This window comes from Protomyctophum parallelum (genome assembly GCF_964188405.1).
Source record: "Protomyctophum parallelum genome assembly, chromosome: 1".
Classification (NCBI taxonomy): domain Eukaryota; kingdom Metazoa; phylum Chordata; class Actinopteri; order Myctophiformes; family Myctophidae; genus Protomyctophum; species Protomyctophum parallelum.
This window is the reverse complement of record NC_139697.1, coordinates 2,671,908-2,689,867: the sequence shown is the minus strand read 5'-3', so window position 1 is coordinate 2,689,867 and position 17,960 is coordinate 2,671,908. Positions and strand designations below refer to the sequence as shown.

Sequence of the window (17,960 nt, the reverse complement as noted above, 5' to 3'; positions counted from 1 at the left end):
AAGGACATTATTAAATGGTAAATGGTGCATTTATATAGCGCCTTTATCCAAGGCGCTTTACATAGATTGTGCATTACATTCACCCATTCACACACACATTCACACACCTTTACATAGATTGTGCATTACATTCACCCATTCACACACACATTCACACACCTTTACAGAGACTGTGCATTACATTCACACATTCACACACACATTCATACACCGATTGCGGCGGAAGCCATGCAAGGCACCAACCAGCACATCGGGAGCAATTAGGGGTTCAGAGTCTTGCCCAAGGACACTTCGACATGTAGACAGGAGGAGGAGCCGGGATTCGAACCGCCGACCCATGGATCATTGGACGACCTGCTCTACCTCCTGAGCCACAGCCGCCCCTGTTCGATCTCAGTAAGGAGTACTGTTACTGTACTGTGTACTGTACTTGATACAGATCACCATATAGCACCAGTCAATGCACGGAGGTACCTTGTAATGTTACAACAGCAAAAACACCACTGGACTGGTTTAAAACTACAGGGGAAAGCTACAGTAGACTGCCTTCCCGATCCAGACCACACCGTATCTCATACAATATTCAAGAATGATGCAGTCGATGAGGATATATTAGTCACCTTTACAGTCAAAGCCAGATTACAGGTCCTTCCAACCAGACTCAATCTCTCTCTGTGGTCCCCTAACATGTTTCCTCCTCATTGTCTGCACTGTGACCACACTCCACTTACAGAAACTAGGGATGCACCGATCCGATACTCGTATCGGAGATCGGCGCCGATCCAGGCTAAAATTCTAGATCGGGTATCGGATCGGTGGCCGATCCATTATCCGATCCGATCCGATCCGATAATTATGTGTAATTACAGTATGAAAACAACTCTACCTCCTCTGTGACACAGCAGTGTAGTATTGACAGTATAACATGTGGAATGCAGCCAGGCTAGCCTGCGCACACATTAACCTGGTCTAATTGTTGCACAGTTATTTAATAAATAATTCAGTGCATTTATATCTGTGTTTGTTACATTTTGTTTTACAAAGTTGGGAAAGTAATGTTTAAGTCAAGCCTTGATGTTGCCTTACACAAAATAATGATTCCAGACTCCACACAGTGAGGCATACAGCTTAATAGGTTATAACGTTTCTTTGTGGGGGGTATCGGATCGGTACTCTGTATCGGCAGATACTGGACCCCCATGTATCGAAATCGGTATCGAATGCCAAAAAGCCGGATCGGTGCATCCCTAACAGAAACACGGTCACATATTCTGAATGGCTGCTACTGTATGTATAATTATAAGGGAATGTACATTGCTAGGCACGACAGAATTGTTGACCTATTTATTAGCTAAAGGACATAAGTTCATATGTTTCATCATCTGCCAAAATGTATAAGCATTCACGTGTTTCAACCGCCATGTTAATGCACAATAATGAAAATGATGCCTTTTCAGAAGTCACAGCTGAGCTAATACACCAGATATTGTTGTCGTTGATGAGGCCAGTAGAGAAGTGACCATTTTTTGTACATTGTGACAGTCTGGAAGAGGCATTCCTTACCAAGGTGCTTCAGTACCAGCGTCTTAAACCATTTTGAGCAGGAACCCCTTTTGGTGTAATGTACATACATTATGTTATTATGTTGAAAAACAGCAGATCTACAAGCTCATAGCGCGCCACCGAGTGGCGCGCTATGAACTTGTAGGTCTGCTATTTTTGAAAAATTGTTAAAAATGTGCCTCAAATCTTTCCGTTAGTTTTCATGATTTAGAAAACTTTTTTTTCATTATTTCGACGTCAGGCTTGAATGGGTAACAGCTTGGCTACAGATGTAAACGACTTGTGTTCATATTTGGAAGCCTCGGTAATGTCCATAAATCAGTGGTGAGGGGCCTGCAGATTGCAGGCATGCCCAATAAGCCCAGAGCTGATCCAGGCATCGGCAAAATTCTGTTCAGTGTCTGCAATAATTGGCAGTCTCCATATATGGAGAAGGCCATGCTTTCTGTACCCGTGATCTGTATCCTGAAGCACTTGTTGTATAATTTTCCAAGTTTGCCCATTGTTTGTGTTCCAAGAATTTCTTGTTAACCCATTCTGGGCAGGAACCCCTTTTGGTGTTAGCATTATGTCATGCTTTAGCTATTGAAAAATAGCAGATCTACAAGCTCATACACGAGCTTGTAGGTCTGCTATTTTAGAAAAGAAATCGAAGAACGACTGACATAGAAACATAGCTTTTTCAGAAAACTGTCAGGATGTAGAAGACATTTTTTTTAGAATCTGATCTCAGGTCTAAATGGGTTCAATTTTCAATTCAATTCAATTCAAAGGGCTTTATTGGCATGAGAAAACATACGTTTACATTGCCAAAGCAGAAAGATCAATACAACAATACAGCAATACAATCAATACAAAAATGATGTACATTTGAAGGTCAGAATCTTCAATAGATCAAATTCTATGTACCACAAGGTCACTGGATGCAGGTATAGTGCAGGAATATACACAATGATTTAGGGTGGTTGTGTTCTATTTGATATCCTTCTCCTATCACAGCAACTCACAAATCTTGCTGCTGTGTTTTGCACATTGTCGTACTTCGCCCAGCAGATATGTGAGTTTTTTGTCATTGGTCATGTTTTCAAAATATCTGTGTGTTTGGTTGTAATCTGTGGGAAGTATGTGTCTCTGATGTCTTGGTACAGTGGACAGACAGTATGTGTCTCTGATGTCTTGGTACAGTGGACAGACAGTATGTGTCTCTGATGTCTTGGTACAGTGGACAGACAGTATGTGTCTCTGATGTCTTGGTACAGTGGACAGACAGTATGTGTCTCTGATGTCTTGGTACAGTGGACAGACAGTATGTGTCTCTGATGTCTTGGTAGTTGGTACAGTGGACAGACAGTATGTGTCTCTGATGTCTTGGTACAGTGGACAGACAGTATGTGTCTCTGATGTCTTGGTACAGTGGACAGACAGTATGTGTCTCTGATGTCTTGGTAGTTGGTACAGTGGACAGACAGTATGTGTCTCTGATGTCTTGGTACAGTGGACAGACAGTATGTGTCTCTGATGTCTTGGTAGTTGGTACAGTGGACAGACAGTATGTGTCTCTGATGTCTTGGTACAGTGGACAGACAGTATGTGTCTCTGATGTCTTGGTACAGTGGACAGACAGTATGTGTCTCTGATGTCTTGGTACAATGGACAGACAGTATGTGTCTCTGATGTCTTGGTACAGTGGACAGACAGTATGTGTCTCTGATGTCTTGGTACAGTGGACAGGCAGTATGTGTCTCTGATGTCTTGGTACAGTGGACAGACAGTATGTGTCTCTGATGTCTTGGTACAGTGGACAGACAGTATGTGTCTCTGATGTCTTGGTACAGTGGACAGACAGTATGTGTCTCTGATGTCTTGGTACAGTGGACAGACAGTATGTGTCTCTGATGTCTTGGTACAATGGACAGATGGTTAGGAAGTGTAGCTCGGTTTCCACTTCATTTAGTGTGCAGTGGGTGCATCATAGTCTGTCTTCTCTCGGGATACAGGTCTGCCTGTGCTGGGTTCAATGTGTTGCCTGTGTGTGTGTGTGTGTGTGTGTGTGTGTGTGTGTGTGTGTGTGTGTGTGTGTGTGTGTGTGTGTGTGTGTGTGTGTGTGTGTGTGTGTGTGTGTGTGTGTGTACTCACTGCTGCGTGGCGGGGTCGTACACCTCACAGTTGTTGAGCACGCGTCCGGACACGTTGTTGCCCACGGTCCCTCCACACACGTACACCAGGCCCTGGTGCTCCACGGAGCCGTGGCTGCAGCGCGCCATCAGCATGCTGCTCTTAACCTGCCACGACTCGCTGCGCGTGTCGTAGCACTCAAACAGGTCCAGCGCAGAGCTGCCTGCACACGCACGCACGCACACACACACACACACACACACGCACGCACACACACGCACGCACCAAGGTTATAATAGTTTAGTTTTTGTTTTTCATTATAGTTTTTTTTTTTTTTTTTTTTTTTTTTTATCAAAGTTTCTTTATTAATTTTCACATAGAAAATAACATACAACATTTTTGGAACTTTTTTTCCCCCCCTCCCCCCCCCCCCCCCCCCCAGAGTCCCCGCTCTGAAAGAGCCACAACCCCGGTATCTTGTACCATATGAAATAAAAGGCACAAATATACATAATAAATCATCATCATCATACTATAATTATAACAATGTCTGTCTGCGTGTCTGTCTGTCTGTCTGTCTGCCTGTCTGCCTGTCTGCCTGTCTGCCTGTCTGCCTGTCTGTCTGCCTGCCTGTCTGTGTGTCAGAAACACCGCCGTAGCTCCTTACTGCCTGCACTGTGGCGTCTCGCGGCGGGACCGCCCCGGAGAGAGAGAGAGAGCGAGCGAGGCGGAGCGAAGCACCGAGGGCTGGGCCACGTAGTCGGAGGCAGGTACGTCCCAAATGACCTGACGGAAACCTTCAGATGAGCAACACCTGCGCAGCCTCCCAAACAAATAAAAGGACTCCGTCTCGTTGCTCTCGCCGACAGCTCTCTCCGGTGATGGTGGCGTGCGGTTCTAGCGGTAAGCGAGTCAACATTCCCTCACTAACAGTATAAAGAAATGACTGTCTGTGTTCCTACCTCGTAGGCTGACGCTCTGATGCTGAAGAACATTTGAGTTTATTCCCACTGAACATTATTAGTTGCTCTTTGCCCCTGACGAGCTGACTGATTTATAAATATTGTTTTGCCTGTTTAACCTCTGTTTAAATAAATGGGTGCCATATTTGGGCTCAAACCCTGGTTCTGCTTCTCGCTGTTGGTATCAATCCTCACAGCACCAATCACTCCCACTTTTCACACAGGCATTGACCATATGAATATGGAGGGCGTAACGAGGGCCACATTAATGATTATTAATGAATTTATTAGTCAATTACAAACGCACCCGGGCGCAGTACCCCCCCACGGCCACAAGGGGGAGCAAATATCTCACAACGGGTAAGGGCTAGTAATAATAATAAACATTATATATAAAGAACAATTACAGTAGGGTCAGTGTAATTTAAGGATTGTTGATGTCAGCCGCGTTCATCCTCTCGATGTGTCAAAAAAGGTTGCCAAATGGTGTAAAATGTTAAAGCACGGCGTACCCTCTTGTGGAGTAGCGAATCTTCTCCAATGTCAGATGATGTAAAACATCATTGACCCAAGATTTAAAGGTTGGTGTTGGTGGTATGTTCTCCTTCCATTTAAATAGTATTAGCCGCCTAGCCAAAAGAGATGCAAAGGCTATCATATTCTTGTTTTAGTTTGAGTTAGTTTTGACATTTTTCTTTCTAATTCAGTTTTTTTTTTTTTCGTTTTTTTTTTGGTGAAAATGCTTAGTTTTAGTTTAGTTATAGTTTAGTTTTAGGTTTTTTCCGTACTTTGGGTTAGGGTTAGTGTGGCTACATGCTGTCGTACGGTGTTGAAAAAAAACTGCCGTAAAACTTGGAGAAATGAGGAAATTAATCTAATGAATTTAAAAGGATTATATTATAAATATCCGAAAGGCATATAAATATTGATACAAACTAAAACTAAGGGTATTTTTTTTTCTATCATTTCAGTTAGTTTTGAGGACACACAATACAGTTTGAGTTTAGTTATCGTTTTTTTTTTTTTTTTTTTAGTTTATATTAGTTTCAGTTAACTAAAATGTTTTTTTTTATTCTAGTTTTCGTTTTTTTGTTAGTTTTAGTTAAAGGACCACTTCACCACTTTTCGACCTATCTTCATATAATAGGTCCTCACAAATAATCATGAAAAAAGGCGCATTTTTTTCCTACTCAGTCTGTGTCTCATAGGAGGGCTGGTGGGCAGTTCAGAAACCGTCCTCCAGTGACATCATCGATGGGGAATACAAGCTAATAAAAACTGCAGGCTTTCTAGTCCTGAAAAGTTGCAATGCGAAAATGGAAGCCATCGTTCTCACGATAATGAAAATCTAAAGATCTTTGTAAAATAATCATTTTTAAAACAAAAGTCTGCCTAATGATGATGTCACTGGAAGACGGTTTCTAAACTGCCCACAGCCCTCCTATGAGACACAGACTGAGTAGAAAGAAATCGTGCCATTTTATCATGATTATTAGTGAGGACCTATTATATGAAGATAGGTTGAAAAGTCGTGAAGTGGTCCTTTAACCCATTCTGACCGGGCACCCATTTTGGTGTCAGCATCATGTTATGCTTTAGCTATTGAAAAATAGCAGATCTACAAGCTCATATCGCAGCTTGTAGGTCTGCTATTTTTGAAAAATCGAAGAGCGACTGACATTTTTATAATCTGATCTCAGGTCAGAATGGGTTCATCAGACCAGTGTGTGTCCGGCGGAAACCTCGTATGAATCTGATCTCAGGTCAGAATGGGTTAACTACTTGGCACACACACACAGTCACACACGCACAGTCACACACACCTGGATCTAGGCCCGTTTTTTTTTGTGTGTGTGTGTGTGTGTGTCTTGTGTTAATGGAGGGAAGAAGTTAATAATATAAATAACATCAGATGGTACATTTCTCATGTGAAATTACTGTAAAGGCCCCCAAAATGTCCCCCAAAATTTCGGCGCGCGCGGCGTGGCCTGCCTGCCAGGGCATATAACTCCCGGCCTGATTTGGAGTTCCACTCCGGGCCTGTATAGATCTGTCACACTCACCCACTTCGGACCCCCCAGACGTGTAGATCTTGCCCTGCGAGGCGCACGCCGCCAGGCTGTCCCGGGGCGTGGGCGGGCCCAGCTTGGAGTACCAGGAGTCCTTCAGAACGTTGTAGCAGTCCATGCGCTGGGCGGGAAACAAAGGGTCCAGTCACATTATAACCATGAACATAGTCGGACGTACATCGTTTGTGTGGGTTTGCCTCCCAGCAGTGCTTGTAATATACACTATATATTGAGGCAGCGGTGGGCCGAACGGTTTGTAATATACACTATATATTGAGGCAGCGGTGGCCGAACGGTTTGCGGAGCGGTCTTGATATCGGAAGGTCGCTATAGTTCGTATCCCCGGACCGGCACGTTAAAATCACCACCGCTGAAGTGCCCTTTGAGCAAGGCATTGAACCTCTACCATGAAATGTTCTATGAGCAGGGCCTGGCTGTAAACAAGTTCTTGAGCTTTAGTCCAGTTACCCTGCAGGGTAAACATAGTACCTTTCCTTTCCTTAGTCCAGTTACCCTGGGTAAACATAGTACCTTTCCTTTCCTTAGTCCAGTTACCCTGGGTAAACATAGTACCTTTCCTTTCCTTAGTCCAGTTACCCTGGGTAAACATAGTACCTTTCCTTAGTCCAGTTACCCTGGGTAAACATAGTACCTTTCCTTAGTCCAGTTACCCTGGGTAAACATAGTACCTTAGTCCAGTTACCCTGGGTAAACATAGTATATTTCCTTTCCTTAGTCCAGTTACCCTGGGTAAACATAGTACCTTTCCTTTCCTTAGTCCAGTTACCCTGGGTAAACATAGTACCTTTCCTTTCCTTAGTCCAGTTACCCTGGGTAAACATAGTACCTTTCCTTAGTCCAGTTACCCTGGGTAAACATAGTACCTTTCCTTAGTCCAGTTACCCTGGGTAAACATAGTACCTTAGTCCAGTTACCCTGGGTAAACATAGTACCTTTCCTTTCCTTAGTCCAGTTACCCTGGGTAAACATAGTACCTTTCCTTTCCTTAGTCCAGTTGCCCTGGGTAAACATAGTACCTTTCCTTTCCTTAGTCCAGTTACCCTGGGTAAACATAGTACCTTTCCTTTCCTTAGTCCAGTTACCCTGGGTAAACATAGTACCTTTCCTTTCCTTAGTCCAGTTACCCTGGGTAAACATAGTACCTTTCCTTTCCTTAGTCCAGTTACCCTGGGTAAACATAGTACCTTTCCTTTCCTTAGTCCAGTTACCTTGATAGGGAACAGCTGTGAACCTCCCAGGGTGTATATATAATATAACTAGAACTGCACTCTGTCGAGTGCATACTTGCTTGTTGCACACTAGTAGGCCATAAATGGCCAACTAGTGCGCAAGCAGAGCGCGCAAGTACTTTCGACCGCTACAAACTGTCAACCAATTACATATACATATACTATGTATATGTATATGTATATGTAATTTGTAAGTTGATTAGCGGTATACTGTGGTTACTTTGTGCCGTACGCACCGTCCTAGCTGTCCCACCACTTTTGATGCGTACGCACCGTCCCAGCAAATTGTGCCTGATACGGCAGTGGTGCCAGATTACATACATGTATACACAGGAGCATTACCTTTAATCCTCCCAACACTAAAACATACCGTCATTACGTCACCATCGAAAACCAATTACACTCTGGCATTGGGTCCTTTAATCCACATATTTCTCACGTCATCATTGAGAGCTAGTTATACATACTAGTCCTTACCCGTTCTGAATATATGCAAACAGCTAATCATGTTCAGTGTGTGATGTAATAGATCACATTACTGATAGGGGGGGGAATTGTTTACAGATGGTCTTGGGAAGTTGGGTTGGGCACTAAAATACTTTAGTGCATTTAGTAGCATTTAATTAAATGCTGTAGTACAATCATAAGTACACCATTGATGTGTGATGTAAATATGGTGGTGATATTCTGCCTATAAATGGAAGTTATTGAATATTTTCAAGGTCGGTGTTGCACTTTGTAGACGGTCCCTAACCGCTCACCGTCTGCTGCCCGTGGAGATATAAGCTATTAAACGGTGAACGTGGAGGTTGGCTTTTTGGGCTTCAAAGCAAGTTGTAGTTTGTTCTTTATATAATCAGGATAAGAATTAGATGTTTTGTGTGATTTAGGAACGTGTCGTTGTCATTGCATCTGTCTGTATGTATTTTGTCATTGTGTTTTTCCGACGGCACGGGATCTGTCTTCTCCAAACGTCTCCATTTGGCCACCCCGAGACCCCGACAGATAAGCATTCCGTTGTGATCGTGCTGTTCAGTGTGTCACGCAGCCACGCTGGGTGAGCGCAGGGCTGTAAGCTGTCGTTGTCAGTGTCCAGGCTTTGAGCGTGCATGTAGCCCATGTGTAATGCACGGCGAAGGAGGTGGTTGAGGAGGGGGCGGACAGTGTAAATGGTGCATTTATATATAGCGGCGGAGCGGCTGCAGTCCTGGCTGTGTGTCGCTGATCATAAGCCCAGAAACAGTGTCCTCGGAGCGGCTGCAGTCCTGGCTGTGTGTCACTGATCATAAGCCCAGAAACAGTGTCCTCGGAGCGGCTGCAGTCCTGGCTGTGTGTCGCTGGTCATTCACATCCAACACGGACACAGAACAGATGCTCCAACGGGGCTGGGTTTCGCTTCCTACGTCACACTACAAACGGTGACCTATCGAATTATGCGTCCCACACCCCCTCCACAGGCACACAATTCTTCAAGTTACAATTCTCCATGATCGTGTGGTGATGTAAAAACAATATCTGTACAGTAAATATGACAGTTGCGTCGGTAAAAAAGTAGCCTAGCTGGATTGTGGGAGCGTGCAGATTTATTTTGGCATGGAGAGATGTGTGCTAATAGTGTGGCTCGGTCGGAGATAGAGCACGGACAAATAAACTGGTTTTTATTCACTAATAAATTCATTATTAATCTTATTGGAAAAATGGCTTCGTTAAGACCTCCATATTATTATGGTCAATGCCTGTGTGAAAAGTGGGAGCGATTGGTGCAGGCAATGAGGAGATAAGTGTTTGTTTCTGACAGACAGACAGACAGACAGACAGACAGACAGACATTCAGACATTCGCTCTATTATTATTAGGATACACACCATGTACTCTGGTCCCAGCAAATCAGGCACAATTTGCTGGGACGGTGCATACGAGCCGGGCGAAACTATTACTTGCCGGCTCTGCTTGCGCGAGTAATAAGTACAGTAACCTTGATAGGGAACAGCTGTGAACCTCCCAGAATGTACACCACGTTGTCCCAGAACACCGCCGTGGCGTCTCGCCGCTTCTCGAACGGACAGCGGATGTCTGTCCAGCTGGAGTCCTGGAGGACACACGGACAGGACACACAGACAGGACACACGGACAGGACACACAGACAGGACAACACAGACAACACAGTAAAACATGGAGTGAATAGTGGACTCTAACTTAGGGTTGAAGTAAAACATGGAGTGAAAAGTGACCTGTACGTTAAGGTTGAAGTAAAACATGGAGTGAATAGTGACCTGTACCTTAAGGTTGAAGTAAAACATGGAGTGAATAGTGACCTGTACGTTAAGGTTGAAGTAAAACATGGAGTGAATAGTGGCCTGTACCTTGGGGTTGAAGTAAAACATGGAGTGAATAGTGGCCTGTACCTTAAGGTTGAAGTAAAACATGGAGTGAATAGTGACCTGTACCTTGGGGTTGAAGTAAAACATGGAGTGAATAGTGACCTGTACCTTGGGGTTGAAGTAAAACATGGAGTGAATAGTGACCTGTACCTTGGGGTTGAAGTAAAACATGGAGTGAATAGTGACCTGTACCTTGGGGTTGAAGTAAAACATGGAGTGAATAGTGACCTGTACCTTGGGGTTGAAGTAAAACATGGAGTGAATAGTGACCTGTACCTTGGGGTTGAAGTAAAACATGGAGTGAATAGTGGCCTGTACCTTGGGGTTGAAGTAAAACATGGAGTGAATAGTGACCTGTACCTTGGGGTTGAAGTAAAACATGGAGTGAATAGTGACCTGTACCTTGGGGTTGAAGTAAAACATGGAGTGAATAGTGACCTGTACCTTGGGGTTGAAGTAAAACATGGAGTGAATAGTGACCTGTACCTTAAGGTTGAAGTAAAACATGGAGTGAATAGTGACCTGTACGTTGGGGTTGAAGTAAAACATGGAGTGAATAGTGACCTGTACCTTGGGGTTGAAGTAAAACATGGAGTGAATAGTGACCTGTACCTTGGGGTTGAAGTAAAACATGGAGTGAATAGTGACCTGTACCTTGGGGTTGAAGTAAAACATGGAGTGAATAGTGACCTGTACCTTGGAGTTGAAGTAAAACATGGAGTGAATAGTGACCTGTACCTTGGGGTTGAAGTAAAACATGGAGTGAATAGTGACCTGTACCTTGGGGTTGAAGTAAAACATGGAGTGAATAGTGACCTGTACCTTAAGGTTGAAGTAAAACATGGAGTGAATAGTGACCTGTACCTTGGGGTTGAAGTAAAACATGGAGTGAATAGTGGCCTGTACCTTAAGGTTGAAGTAAAACATGGAGTGAATAGTGACCTGTACCTTGGGGTTGAAGTAAAACATGGAGTGAATAGTGACCTGTACCTTGGGGTTGAAGTAAAACATGGAGTGAATAGTGACCTGTACCTTGGGGTTGAAGTAAAACATGGAGTGAATAGTGACCTGTACCTTAAGGTTGAAGTAAAACATGGAGTGAATAGTGACCTGTACCTTGGGGTTGAAGTAAAACATGGAGTGAATAGTGGCCTGTACCTTGGGGTTAAAGTAAAACATGGAGTGAATAGTGACCTGTACCTTAAGGTTGAAGTAAAACATGGAGTGAATAGTGACCTGTACCTTGGGGTTGAAGTAAAACATGGAGTGAATAGTGACCTGTACCTTGGGGTTGAAGTAAAACATGGAGTGAATAGTGACCTGTACCTTAAGGTTGAAGTAAAACATGGAGTGAATAGTGACCTGTACCTTGGGGTTGAAGTAAAACATGGAGTGAATAGTGACCTGTACCTTGGGGTTGAAGTAAAACATGGAGTGAATAGTGACCTGTACCTTAAGGTTGAAGTAAAACATGGAGTGAATAGTGACCTGTACCTTAAGGTTGAAGTAAAACATGGAGTGAATAGTGACCTGTACCTTAGGGTTGAAGTAAAACATGGAGTGAATAGTGGCCTGTACCTTAAGGTTGAAGTAAAACATGGAGTGATTAGTGACCTGTACCTTGGAGTTGAAGTAAAACATGGAGTGAATAGTGACCTGTACCTTGGGGTTAAAGTAAAACATGGAGTGAATAGTGACCTGTACCTTAAGGTTGAAGTAAAACATGGAGTGAATAGTGACCTGTACCTTGGGGTTGAAGTAAAACATGGAGTGAATAGTGACCTGTACCTTAAGGTTGAAGTAAAACATGGAGTGAATAGTGACCTGTACCTTGGGGTTGAAGTAAAACATGGAGTGAATAGTGACCTGTACCTTGGGGTTGAAGTAAAACATGGAGTGAATAGTGACCTGTACCTTAAGGTTGAAGTAAAACATGGAGTGAATAGTGACCTGTACCTTGGGGTTGAAGTAAAACATGGAGTGAATAGTGACCTGTACCTTGGGGTTGAAGTAAAACATGGAGTGAATAGTGACCTGTACCTTAAGGTTGAAGTAAAACATGGAGTGAATAGTGACCTGTACCTTAAGGTTGAAGTAAAACATGGAGTGAATAGTGACCTGTACCGTGGGGTTGAAGTAAAACATGGAGTGAATAGTGACCTGTACCTTAAGGTTGAAGTAAAACATGGAGTGATTAGTGACCTGTACCTTGGGGTTGAAGTAAAACATGGAGTGAATAGTGACCTGTACCTTGGGGTTAAAGTAAAACATGGAGTGAATAGTGACCTGTACCTTAAGGTTGAAGTAAAACATGGAGTGAATAGTGACCTGTACCTTGGGGTTGAAGTAAAACATGGAGTGAATAGTGACCTGTACCTTAAGGTTGAAGTAAAACATGGAGTGATTAGTGACCTGTACCTTGGAGTTGAAGTAAAACATGGAGTGAATAGTGACCTGTACCTTGGGGTTAAAGTAAAACATGGAGTGAATAGTGACCTGTACCTTGGAGTTGAAGTAAAACATGGAGTGAATAGTGACCTGTACCTTGGGGTTGAAGTAAAACATGGAGTGAATAGTGACCTGTACCTTGGGGTTAAAGTAAAACATGGAGTGAATAGTGACCTGTACCTTGGGGTTGAAGTAAAACATGGAGTGAATAGTGAACTGTACCTTAAGGTTGAAGTAAAACATGGAGTGAATAGTGGCCTGTACCTTAAGGTTGAAGTAAAACATGGAGTGAATAGTGACCTGTACCTTGGGGTTAAAGTAAAACATGGAGTGAATAGTGGCCTGTACCTTAAGGTTAAAGTAAAACATGGAGTGATTAGTGACCTGTACCGTGGGGTTGAAGTAAAACATGGAGTGAATAGTGACCTGTACCTTGGGGTTGAAGTAAAACATGGAGTGAATAGTGACCTGTACCTTAAGGTTGAAGTAAAACATGGAGTGAATAGTGACCTGTACCTTGGGGTTGAAGTAAAACATGGAGTGAATAGTGACCTGTACCTTGGGGTTGAAGTAAAACATGGAGTGAATAGTGGCCTGTACGTTGGGGTTGAAGTAAAACATGGAGTGAATAGTGGCCTGTACCTTGGGGTTGAAGTAAAACATGGAGTGAATAGTGACCTGTACCTTGGGGTTGAAGTAAAACATGGAGTGAATAGTGACCTGTACCTTGGGGTTGAAGTAAAACATGGAGTGAATAGTGACCTGTACCTTAAGGTTGAAGTAAAACATGGAGTGAATAGTGACCTGTACCTTAAGGTTGAAGTAAAACATGGAGTGAATAGTGACCTGTACCTTGGGGTTGAAGTAAAACATGGAGTGAATAGTGACCTGTACCTTGGGGTTGAAGTAAAACATGGAGTGAATAGTGACCTGTACGTTGAGGTTGAAGTAAAACATGGAGTGAATAGTGACCTGTACCTTAAGGTTGAAGTAAAACATGGAGTGAATAGTGACCTGTACCTTAAGGTTGAAGTAAAACATGGAGTGAATAGTGACCTGTACCTTGGGGTTGAAGTAAAACATGGAGTGAATAGTGACCTGTACCTTGGGGTTGAAGTAAAACATGGAGTGAATAGTGACCTGTACCTTAAGGTTGAAGTAAAACATGGAGTGAATAGTGACCTGTACCTTAAGGTTGAAGTAAAACATGGAGTGAATAGTGACCTGTACCTTGGGGTTGAAGTAAAACATGGAGTGAATAGTGACCTGTACCGTGGGGTTGAAGTAAAACATGGAGTGAATAGTGACCTGTACCTTGGGGTTGAAGTAAAACATGGAGTGAATAGTGACCTGTACCTTGGGGTTGAAGTAAAACATGGAGTGAATAGTGACCTGTACCTTGGGGTTGAAGTAAAACATGGAGTGAATAGTGACCTGTACCTTGGGGTTAAAGTAAAACATGGAGTGAATAGTGACCTGTACCTTAAGGTTGAAGTAAAACATGGAGTGAATAGTGACCTGTACCTTGGGGTTGAAGTAAAACATGGAGTGAATAGTGACCTGTACCTTGGGGTTAAAGTAAAACATGGAGTGAATAGTGACCTGTACCTTAAGGTTGAAGTAAAACATGGAGTGAATAGTGACCTGTACCTTGGGGTTGAAGTAAAACATGGAGTGAATAGTGACCTGTACCTTGGGGTTGAAGTAAAACATGGAGTGAATAGTGACCTGTACCTTGGGGTTGAAGTAAAACATGGAGTGAATAGTGACCTGTACCTTGGGGTTGAAGTAAAACATGGAGTGAATAGTGACCTGTACCTTGGGGTTGAAGTAAAACATGGAGTGAATAGTGACCTGTACCTTGGGGTTGAAGTAAAACATGGAGTGAATAGTGACCTGTACCTTGGGGTTGAAGTAAAACATGGAGTGAATAGTGACCTGTACCTTAAGGTTGAAGTAAAACATGGAGTATAGTGACCTGTACCTTGGGGTTGAAGTAAAACATGGAGTGAATAGTGGCCTGTACCTTGGGGTTAAAGTAAAACATGGAGTGAATAGTGACCTGTACCTTGGGGTTGAAGTAAAACATGGAGTGAATAGTGGCCTGTACCTTGGGGTTGAAGTAAAACATGGAGTGAATAGTGACCTGTACCTTAAGGTTGAAGTAAAACATGGAGTGAATAGTGGCCTGTACCTTAAGGTTAAAGTAAAACATGGAGTGATTAGTGACCTGTACCTTGGAGTTGAAGTAAAACATGGAGTGAATAGTGACCTGTACCTTGGGGTTAAAGTAAAACATGGAGTGAATAGTGGCCTGTACCTTGGGGTTAAAGTAAAACATGGAGTGAATAGTGACCTGTACCTTGGGGTTGAAGTAAAACATGGAGTGAATAGTGGCCTGTACCTTGGGGTTGAAGTAAAACATGGAGTGAATAGTGACCTGTACCTTGGGGTTGAAGTAAAACATGGAGTGAATAGTGACCTGTACCTTGGGGTTGAAGTAAAACATGGAGTGATTAGTGACCTGTACCTTGGAGTTGAAGTAAAACATGGAGTGAATAGTGACCTGTACCTTGGGGTTGAAGTAAAACATGGAGTGATTAGTGACCTGTACCTTGGGGTTGAAGTAAAACATGGAGTGAATAGTGACCTGTACCTTAAGGTTGAAGTAAAACATGGAGTGAATAGTGACCTGTACCTTAAGGTTGAAGTAAAACATGGAGTGATTAGTGACCTGTACCTTAAGGTTGAAGTAAAACATGGAGTGAATAGTGACCTGTACCTTGGGGTTGAAGTAAAACATGGAGTGAATAGTGACCTGTACCTTGGGGTTGAAGTAAAACATGGAGTGAATAGTGACCTGTACCTTGGGGTTGAAGTAAAACATGGAGTGAATAGTGACCTGTACCTTAAGGTTGAAGTAAAACATGGAGTGAATAGTGACCTGTACCGTGGGGTTGAAGTAAAACATGGAGTGAATAGTGACCTGTACCTTGGGGTTGAAGTAAAACATGGAGTGAATAGTGACCTGTACCTTGGGGTTGAAGTAAAACATGGAGTGAATAGTGACCTGTACCTTGGGGTTGAAGTAAAACATGGAGTGAATAGTGACCTGTACCTTGGGGTTGAAGTAAAACATGGAGTGAATAGTGACCTGTACCTTGGGGTTGAAGTAAAACATGGAGTGAATAGTGACCTGTACCTTAAGGTTGAAGTAAAACATGGAATATAGTGACCTGTACCTTGGGGTTGAAGTAAAACATGGAGTGAATAGTGGCCTGTACCTTGGGGTTAAAGTAAAACATGGAGTGCATACTGACCTGTACCTTAAGGTTGAAGTAAAACATGGAGTGCATAGTGACCTGTACCTTGGGGTTGAAGTAAAACATGGAGTGAATAGTGACCTGTACCTTGGGGTTGAAGTAAAACATGGAGTGAATAGTGACCTGCACCTTGAGGTTGAAGTAAAACATGGAGTGAATAGTGACCTGTACCGTGGGGTTGAAGTAAAACATGGAGTGAATAGTGACCTGTACCTTGGGGTTGAAGTAAAACATGGAGTGATTAGTGACCTGTACCTTAAGGTTGAAGTAAAACATGGAGTGAATAGTGACCTGTACCTTGAGGTTGAAGTAAAACATGGAGTGAATAGTGACCTGTACCTTGGGGTTGAAGTAAAACATGGAGTGAATAGTGACCTGTACCTTAAGGTTGAAGTAAAACATGGAGTATAGTGACCTGTACCTTGGGGTTGAAGTAAAACATGGAGTGAATAGTGGCCTGTACCTTGGGGTTAAAGTAAAACATGGAGTGAATAGTGACCTGTACCTTGGGGTTGAAGTAAAACATGGAGTGAATAGTGGCCTGTACGTTGGGGTTGAAGTAAAACATGGAGTGAATAGTGACCTGTACCTTAAGGTTGAAGTAAAACATGGAGTGAATAGTGGCCTGTACCTTAAGGTTAAAGTAAAACATGGAGTGATTAGTGACCTGTACCTTGGAGTTGAAGTAAAACATGGAGTGAATAGTGACCTGTACCTTGGGGTTAAAGTAAAACATGGAGTGAATAGTGACCTGTACCTTGGGGTTGAAGTAAAACATGGAGTGATTAGTGACCTGTACCTTGGAGTTGAAGTAAAACATGGAGTGAATAGTGGCCTGTACCTTGGGGTTAAAGTAAAACATGGAGTGAATAGTGACCTGTACCTTGGGGTTGAAGTAAAACATGGAGTGAATAGTGACCTGTACCTTGGGGTTGAAGTAAAACATGGAGTGATTAGTGACCTGTACCTTGGAGTTGAAGTAAAACATGGAGTGAATAGTGACCTGTACCTTAGGGTTTAAGTAAAACATGGAGTGAATAGTGACCTGTACCTTGGGGTTGAAGTAAAACATGGAGTGAATAGTGACCTGTACCTTGGGGTTGAAGTAAAACATGGAGTGATTAGTGACCTGTACCTTGGAGTTGAAGTAAAACATGGAGTGAATAGTGACCTGTACCTTGGGGTTGAAGTAAAACATGGAGTGAATAGTGACCTGTACCTTGGGGTTGAAGTAAAACATGGAGTGAATAGTGACCTGTACCTTGGGGTTGAAGTAAAACATGGAGTGAATAGTGACCTGTACCTTGGGGTTGAAGTAAAACATGGAGTGATTAGTGACCTGTACCTTGGAGTTGAAGTAAAACATGGAGTGAATAGTGACCTGTACCTTAAGGTTGAAGTAAAACATGGAGTGAATAGTGACCTGTACCTTAAGGTTGAAGTAAAACATGGAGTGAATAGTGACCTGTACCTTAAGGTTGAAGTAAAACATGGAGTGAATAGTGACCTGTACCGTGGGGTTGAAGTAAAACATGGAGTGAATAGTGACCTGTACCTTAAGGTTGAAGTAAAACATGGAGTGAATAGTGACCTGTACCTTAAGGTTGAAGTAAAACATGGAGTGAATAGTGCCTGTACCTTAAGGTTGAAGTAAAACATGGAGTAAATAGTGACCTGTACCTTAAGGTTGAAGTAAAACATGGAGTGAATAGTGGCCTGTACTGTGGGGTTGAAGTAAAACATGGAGTGAATAGTGACCTTGGGGTTGAAGTAAAACATGGAGTGAATAGTGACCTTGGGGTTGAAGTAAAACATGGAGTGAATAGTGACCTTGGGGTTGAAGTAAAAC

General features: G+C 42.9%; 1 protein-coding gene across 1 annotated transcript in view; it reads right to left on the bottom strand.

The window, feature by feature from the left end:
• klhl7 (kelch-like family member 7) overlaps window positions 1-17,960 on the bottom strand; it is a gene marked incomplete at its 3' end in the record, with an annotated part of 47,681 nt that overhangs the window by 9,096 nt on the left and 20,625 nt on the right. The window contains exons 8-10 of the mRNA XM_083785892.1: window positions 9,935-10,048; window positions 6,704-6,830; window positions 3,700-3,901 (exon numbers count right to left, since the gene is read on the bottom strand). Of these exons, the coding sequence (XP_083642018.1) occupies window positions 3,700-3,901; window positions 6,704-6,830; window positions 9,935-10,048 (443 nt within the window). The remainder of the gene's footprint in view (window positions 1-3,699; window positions 3,902-6,703; window positions 6,831-9,934; window positions 10,049-17,960) is intronic.